Below are 9,009 nucleotides of genomic sequence, written 5' to 3' on the forward strand. Positions count from 1 at the left end.
GGCGCCGTTTGTAAACTGAAACATGCCGAAATTAACGGCAACATTTTTCCACATTTAGCTCTAAATCTTACAAAAACATGTTTTTTGAGTCATTTTTTACAACATTTAGTAAAATATTTGTAACTTTTGATATTTAAAACACAATTTTAAATGTTAAATCTAAATGCTAAATGTTAAATCTAAATATTATATTTAAATCTAAATGTTAAATTTAAATGTTAAATCTAAATGTTACGGGAAACTAAATATTTAGCTAATATGCAAATTTATTGTATGGGTCACTGGTTCCCTACCAGCATGTCCAGCGATTTAGCTGAAAACATTGGAAGAGCTGTTTTGTCGGCCATCCAACGATTCAGCGGTAGTGCAGTCTCCACCTCACAAACGCCGCAGCACTTGGTAAGTTTATTGTATAACATTTTGGACCATTGACTGTTTTGGACGGGTTGATAGCAGTGTTAGCAAAACTAGCAAAGCTAAATTACTTAGCTAGTCCTCAATTATTTCATTTGGTAGGCAGCAGACAGAGATCGAACATCATACAACTCTATTTATTTATTTGGTAGGTAACAGTGGTTCTTGATGCTCCCGGACCAAGTAGACCTGCCGTCTCCACTGGGATACCGCTCGGTAGGCCTTCTTACACATATCATTTAGCTGACTGGCTTTTGTTTTTTCTTTGGTGTAATATGTCACCTTAAATTAACTCCTGTCAAAGTAATGATTCTGATTCTACATACGTTTCATCTTCTTAGGGGTCCATCACTAGCAGTGTCACATCACCACCAACAACATTCACAAGTTTTACGTCATATTTTATTACTGTTTTTGCTGTGAAGTGTCTTTTGATTGCCCAATTTGATATTTTTAAACTATTGATAAAATATTACTCTCTAGCTAATCTGTCACAGTACAATTGCCTCAAATTACCCATCTTTTGTTAGAGAATTTTGCTCATTGAGATTATCTGTGCCGTGTTCTAGGATGGTTGCCAAGGAAGGCTTCAGATTTCCAAAGAGGAACTGGAAAATGTTCTTTCCCTGAAAACATCTTTTACTGAAGCTGCATCTATCCTTTCCATCTCCAGGCCCACTCTGTGTAAGTTACTGCAAGACTATAATATCTCAGAGTCAAAATTCAATGTAATCAGTGACCATGAGTTAGATCAGATAGTGTCCCAGATAAAAACTGAACATCCAAATGTTGGAGAAGTGATGCTGATTGGTCATCTGCGTTCCAAAAACATAGTGGTTCAAAGATGGCGTGTAAGAGAGTCACTGCGGAGGGTGGACCCGGCTGGTGGTCTATCCAGGAGAAGAACTGCAGTTGCTCGGCGAGTATATTCTGTGCCTCATCCAAATTTCATATGGCACATAGATGGAAATCACAAACTGATTCGTTGGAAGTTTGTTGTTCATGGTGCAATAGATGGATCCAGCAGGATGTTGATGTTCCTTCAGTGCTCCAGCAATAATCGAGCTGAGACTGTGAAAGCCCTCTTTACTGCAGCTGTTGGACAATTTGGCAGACCCCTGCTTATCAGGACTGATCATGGAGGAGAGAACGCTCAGATTTGGGAGGACATGCGAGCAAGCAGGGGTGAAGGCTCTGTCTTAATGGGAAGTTCTGTGCACAACCAGAGGATTGAGCGTTCCATCCATCTTCATCCGCTTTATCCGGGCCGGGTCGCGGGGGCAGCAGCCTAAGCAGAGAAGCCCAGACCTCCCTCTCCCCAGCCACCTCCTCCAGCTTATCCGGGGGAACACCAAGGCGTTCCCAGGCCAGTCGAGAGATATACTCTCTCCAGCGTGCCCTGGGTCTGCCTCGGGGTCTCCTCCCAGTGGGACATGCCTGGAACATCTCACCCAGGAGGCGCCCAGGAGGCATCCTTGTCAGATGCCCGAACCACCTCAGCTGGCTCCTTTCGATGTCACTTAGTATTCTTAAATGCTGTACAGCAAATGTGTTTTTTGTACTACTGCAGAAGCCCCCTCCCCTCTAGCAGCGATACCTCCTGCCACATAAGGACTCAAAGTTAATGACTGATAGTGACTCATAGGCTATTCAGAAGGCTACAACTACATTTGGTTTATGGGTAAAAACAGTTATTCAGATTGCAGTAAAGCCATCAAATTCACACTGTAACAGTGTAATACAGTATAACAGTGAACATTATCAACACCGAACAGTCAGTCTTTAAATCAATTCACAAGATTATCTACAGTGTTGTGCTAATCATTGGAAAGGTGCAATAGTCTTAATAAATGTTGCTGTTAGATGTCTGTAAGCAATCCTGGCCTGCTCTACAAAGCATGTTTAGTATACTCTGTGCACAAACTGTTTTGTACGGAGCCCCGCAGGGGACATGGGAGAAAAAAAATTAAGACGGACTTTTGCGAGATCTCGCAAAACAAACTCGGGATCTCGCAAAAGTTTTGCGAGATCTCGCAAAAGTCCGTCTTAATTTTTTTTCTCCCATGTCCCCTGCGGGGCTCCGTAATTTTGAAATGTCCTTGTTTAAAAAAAAAAAAAAAGCTTAATAAAATTATTTTGTATTACACCAGTGACTTTATTGATTTGTCGTTGAAAATACAGAGTTGGCATTTTCATAAATCTATTGAAGCTTTGAAAATTATTACATTTCAACATTAAATGCAGTCAGAATTGATTTCAACTATCTTGTATGAAGCAAAGTTACTTGAAACTACAATTAATGAACAGGATTAGAGTTAACCAACCCACCATTTTAATTTCACTTTTTTGGGACATGTTTAGATGGTGCTGAATAAAGCTCCATTCAGGAGTGCTACTAAGAAGCAGTGATGAAAAGCATCATCATCAGCCATTGTTGTTTCATTCACAAAAAGCTGAATCTCGTTTGCACATGTGTGTGCAATCGGGAGATGTTTGCTTTCATCGTGAATGAATGTTATTTTAGGAGCTGGTTGAAAACCTATGGCTGGAACTGCTGCTCCCGGTGGCAAAAGCCAAGATGTGACCAGGCCTCAAAGCCTTCACAAATGCCTCTTCATCCTTGGTAAGAGTCCTTTCTCCAAGTGCGTCTCTCAGCTCTTTATCTAAAAACAAAGAAAAACCACCGTTAACCTGGGGACTCTAAAATAGTTAAAGCTTGAGCTAACAACTAAATGATGGCTAATGTATTTATAAAAAGTACAGAGGTTCTGTCTTTGCTTTGCTTGTCAGTCGTAGCTTTCATACATTTTTATTCCTGTTTTGTGTGTGCATGTGACATAAAAAGACAAATTAAGTTTTGCTTTAGTGTCCTGAATTGTTTCATGGCCAGACTACATTCTATGTGAATTGCTGCTTACTTTCGACACACTGGAGAAATTCCAGAAATTTGACCACCATCAGCTCCTCTCTAACTCTTCTGTTGCTCCCAAGGACAGAATAGCTTGGCCTGAGAACCCCAGCAATTAAACTGGCTGTCAGATCTTTGTCCTCCCCTGATAGGTCAAGCAGAACACGCAAACTGGGGTTCTCTCTCAGGAGTGATCAAATCTAGACAGAAAAGTTTAAATAATGGTTAAATTCCAGTTTTAAATACAAAAAGTAGCTCACTCTAAATGTTTATTATAAAATAATGACTAATTGATACAGAAAAAAGAAATTCTCACTCCATAGTAGGACAAGCCATCAGTTAGTTCATCGAAACAGCTTTGCCGTTGCAGGACTGCAAGGTGACCGTGAGTGGAAGACCTTCAACCTTGATATCGCCATGAGTCGCAGCAGCTGACTGCTTCCTCCAAATCATGTTGAGTTGTTGCATTTACAACCTAAATATTTAAGAAAAACACTTTAAATGTTTGTTTTTCACCAGTGTACAAATACTGCAGATGGTTCATTTTAATTGGACTCAAACATTTTTGTTTTGGTTTATTTGGCTGTACTTCACCAATATGAGCTTTTTTTTAACAAAAAGGAAACAAACTGAAAATATCTAATAACCAACAGTGTATTTATTATAGCAAAACAATGGCTAGGCAATTATAAAAGAAGGCAAGAAGACTTGTGAATATAGGAAATATTACAATATTCTTGTTATAATATTGCAATTCACCTTTTTCAGATTCTCTCTTAACTCAGGGTCACCTATATCATCCGGTGTTAGGTGTACTTGAACAATGTCTCCTGACTACATGTGGAGAGAAAGGCAGGTGCTTCTCCACCTCGCACTATTATCGTGGACAACATCCTGCCAATGGTTCGATATACTCCATGTTGCAAGTTTAGGATGTTAAATTTCAGTGTGCATCCATTTGGTGTAGCTGAAAAATACAAAACAAGTATATTCTGTACAGACCCCAACTGATATCTTGAGATTGACAGACAAAAATGTATTAGTTATTTTTGTTTTTTACTGTTTCAGACACACAGAACATAACAGATTTGTTATCTGTAGTCATTTATTAACTTGTTAATGTTGTCAAACAATGTTCAGATCAGGTGGTTGTTGCGTTTGTAACATTATAAAAACGGGTGTCGTCAACAAGCCTTTAGGCCTTGAGTAAGTAGGTTAGTTGGTTTGTCTATGAAATCATATTACCTTCAAAAGCACCACTGTCCTGAAAGATGGCCTTCACCAGTAAACAAAAAAACTCCCGCCTTGGCCCCCCAAGGTCAGCAGCGTCTTCCTCTGTATCATGTTCATCGCTTGCAAATGTGACATAAAGCATCTCACAGCTTTCAGCAAACTTGGGTCTCTTGAACTGACGCAAAGCAGTCGACCACACATTGGCTCGACTGATATGGAGTTGTCTTGTTCCTGGTGTAATGACTTTCTCACTATGAGCTCTAAGAAGACCTTCAATTTCTTCTTTGCTGAGCTTCTTAAAAGAACTATATAAAAAAGGGACGATGACAAACAGATCTCAGGGAAAAATGGAAATTTGCTGTACATTTGACTCAAGTGCAGAGTTACAACAGATAATTATGTTGTGATAGTCCATATTAAATTAGTAAAGATGCAAATAAGATATTCAATAATCAAAGGTTACTTTCAAATCTTACCTTGAAATATGAACTTCACTCTGTCTATCAGACTCTTCTAGGAGGCTACGCTGAATTGCCTCTTCAAGAGCTTCATCTTCCTCCCGAAAAAGAGGGCTAAGTAGACAAGAGCTATTAGAAATCATAAAACATGTCAGCCTTGAAGAATTTCTCACAGTACATCATTTAAAAAAAAAAAAAAGATTAAATGTAAATCCTAAAGTTGCAGTAATTCAAAAAACAAAACAAAATAAAAAAAACATGCAAATTGGAAACCTGCATCAAAACAAAATCCTAAACAACCTCTAGAATGAAGGATTTCTTTAACTCCTAGACAACAGCTTACACAAATTCTGCCACATTACATGGAAACATCTGCTGTCCCTCATTTTCACTCTCTTTTATGCAGCCCTCTGTTTCCTGATGCTTGGCCTCACTTTCACCTGGTGATGTAGGCAACGCATGATCCACTGAATAAAGGAAAGAAGGTCAGCATGACTTGCTTCATAATGTTAACAGAGCCTTTATATATCCTTATCATAGTTCAAGTGAAAGTTGGGCACATGTTCCTCCTTGGCTGTAATCACCTGTGATAATTATTATCATTAAAATCGGACAAATTAATGATGCTCTCATCAAACAAACCCCCCAGGAACTATTACTCACTGCAGTAACAAAATCTAACTGGTCATTGAGCTTAGAACCTCACTAGGTTTTCATTCACGTCACATACCTCGTCTTCTCCGGCGGACTTTCAAAGTCACTGTCAGACAGCTCTTCTGGTTCCTCCTGAGGGAAAAGAAAGCATGTTCTACATAAAATCAAATACAGTTACACCAAATCACTGGTAACACAGAGGCACATGGCTGCACTAAAAACTGTTTACACCTGCAATATTAATTAATACAATTAATAAAATTACGTTAAGGGAACAGACTCACTTTTTAGACAATAAATATTTCTGCACTGCAATATAAAATGTTTACCTGTGCAGGTTTTTGTAGCCCTGCCGTTATATAGAGGCAGGTGGTGGAACAAATCGAAGCAACTTCTTGGCCACACCAAAGAAAACTCTTCTGAAGATTGCTGCTATTTCTTCTCTAAGTTGTGCTTCAGACCAGTCAGATGTAAAGGAGATCTTCCCAATAAGGCCATCTTGTGCTAGTTTTGCTCTTGAATCTCCTCTCGGTATGAGAAACGTTGATGCTGAAGACAAGGGCAAGCACACAACATCTTTTGTATAGTGTTTGCAGGTCTTGTTTTTTCTCACAAAATGTGAGCGCGTAGCATGAGCTTGAGGAACTGATGGAAGAGGAACCTGAAATGAATTCAAACACAGATACAGATAGACACCTCTGCATTACAATACATCCGTAAGGTTTCTGTAGGGTTTCTGTTATCTTCTACCCATTACACAGAAAACGGAACTTTTTGCATCTTGCAGATTAGCATTTGGTGATTGTTGGTCAAGTTGGTGATTCAGTCCCCAGGTGCTCTAATCTACAGCTCCCAATGGGTTTATCTGAGTGTAACTGTGTGCGAATGTTGGACAGAAAAAGTGCTTGTATTAATCTGTGCCTGTGAATGGGTAAATGAGATCTGTTGTATAAAGTGCTTTGAGAGTAGAAAAGGCCTGCAGTTAGGTCAGTGTGTATTTGGACCCTAACAAGTTTTATTTTGTTGCCCGTTTACTGAAACATATTCCAATCATAATTATATCATGGACATGATGTGCAGACTCAGCTTTAATTTAGGGTATCCATATTAAAATGATGATGTCCTTATCAATTAAGCCAATAAAAGGCCAGGAATTGATTGATTGATTTTACTGTGAACAGACAACATGCGGTCAAAGAGAACATAACAGAAAAAAGAAAATTAAGAAATTAATACAGCCACTACAGTGACCATCAAAACAATGAAAAATATTGACGTAAAATTTATTTTGCGACACCACAGAACAAATGATAGCGTATAATATCAAACGATAGATGTTTTCATATCGTCATATCGAACAGCCCTAATACAGAGGGTTCACTACAAGGTGCAAGCCACTCATAAGCCTCAAGAATAGAAAGGCTAGAACAGACTTAACAAAAAAACAAAACAAAAAACATCTAGTAAAAGCCAGCAAAATTTTGGAAAAACATTCTTTGGACAGATAAAACCAAGATCAACCTTGGTAGTATGGAGAAGGTATGGAATGATCCAAAGCATACCACATCATCTGTAAAACATGGCAGAGGCAGTGTGATGGTTTGGGCATGCATGGCTGCCAGTGGCAGTGGTAGTGTTTACTGAGTATGTGACACAGGACTGAAGCAGAGACATACTGTCTGCTAGAGTCCAGCTAAAAGTAGTCACATTGATTGGGCGGCATTTAATAATACAGATGGACGATGACCCAAAACATACAGTCAAAGCACTCCATGACTTTATTAAAGTAAAGAAATAGAATATTCTTGAATGGCCAAGTCAGTCAGTGGATTTTACCCCAACTGAGCATACATTTCACTTGTTGAAGACTAAATTTAGGACAGAAAGGCCCACAAACAAACAGCAACTGAAAGCCAATGCAGTAAAGGCCTGGCAGAGCCTTAATAAGGAGGAATGCCAGCATCTGGTGGTGTCCGTGACTTCAAGACTTCAGGTTTCATTGCCAACAAAGGGTTTTGAATAAAGTAATAGAAATGATCATTTTATTTTCAGTTATTTAATTTGTCTAATTACTTTAGAGCAGGGGTCGGCAACCCTAGGCACGCGTGCCAACTGTGGCACGCGGAGGGTTAACTGATGGCACGACCATAGCTGGACTGGCCATCCGGCATACCGGGCATTTGCTCTGTGATTTGTTTGTTTGTTTGTTTTTTCGTTTTTTTTGTAACGGTGTAAAAATAACTCAGTTGTGTGGTGGTGGCTAAGGCGGAGCTTCCACAGAGGCCAGCAGGTGGATGAGGGAAGGGGAGGCAGGAGGAGGAGAGACCCGAGGCGGCCGCCGGTCCGAGTGTCAGGTGAACTGAACTTCAGGTAAGAAGTTATGAGCTGCAGTCTATCTGGGTCAGATATAAACCAAGTTTAGGTGGAGTTTATTTTCATTGTGCTGACTTTTTACAGTCAGTTACAATAACTTGTACTGCGTACTAGCTAGCATGACGGAGTTTCTATACAGCTGGGTGGGTGCTGTGATGTTACTGATAGTGAACTTTATTTTATTCATAAGGTTAGTTAGTAGAGTTGCCAACAGTCCCGTACAAACGGAATCGTCTCGTATTCATAGAAAATATTACGCGTTTCGTGTTGAGCTGAGAAGGGACGCAGTTTGTCTAGGATGGAAAAAGACACAAAGCTGGAGTTATTCTGTCTTTACGCTGTCAGCTGCCTCTTCTTCTCTCATTCTCTCCCCTCCCTCTCCTGTTGCTACTTCAATCATGAAACTGATCAATGATCAGCTGATCGGCTTTTCAGCACAGCGGGAGGTGAAACGCTGCCTGAGGGAAGCAAAGGACACCTACAGGAGGAAGGTGGAGCAGAAGTTGGAGAGGAACAATATGAGGGAGGTCTGGAATGGTGTGAAAACCATCACAGGCCACAACACCAAGAAAAGCACAGTGGGGGGGGCTGTGGAGAAGGCAAACGAACTCAACAACTTCTTCAACAGGTTTGACCAGCCCACAACCCCCCCACCCTCACCCTCACCTTTACTACAGAGTCCTCTCCCCACTCTCCTTCCTCCCTCGCTCCCCCCCCTTCCTGACACTATGACACCCCCCTCCTCCAATCCCTCTCTCAACAGCAAGACATCTTCCCCCCCCCCCCCCCCTCCTTCCAATCATCTCCCAGTGTCACAGTGGATCAGGTCAGGAGACAACTGAGGAAGCTTCGCCCCAGAAAGGCAGCAGGTCCAGACAAGGTGTGTCCGAGGATGCTAAAGGCATGTGCTGCTAAACTTGGGGAGCCGCTACAACGAGTCTTCAACCTCAGTCTGCGACTGGGGAGAGT

General features: G+C 40.7%; 1 protein-coding gene across 1 annotated transcript; it reads left to right on the top strand.

The window, feature by feature from the left end:
* The first annotated feature begins 297 nt into the window (after positions 1-297).
* LOC146393031 (uncharacterized) lies at positions 298-1,706 on the top strand. The gene is made up of 3 exons (XM_084938556.1): positions 298-399; positions 567-656; positions 984-1,706. The coding sequence occupies exons 1-3, from the start codon at positions 298-300 to the stop codon at positions 1,704-1,706; spliced, it is 915 nt and encodes a 304-aa protein (XP_084794682.1).
* Positions 1,707-9,009: the final 7,303 nt, after the last annotated feature.

The sequence above is a fragment of the Perissodus microlepis genome, chromosome 2 (genome assembly GCF_051167445.1).
Source record: "Perissodus microlepis isolate ML-2025 ecotype Zambia chromosome 2, ASM5116744v1, whole genome shotgun sequence".
Lineage (NCBI taxonomy): Eukaryota > Metazoa > Chordata > Actinopteri > Cichliformes > Cichlidae > Perissodus > Perissodus microlepis.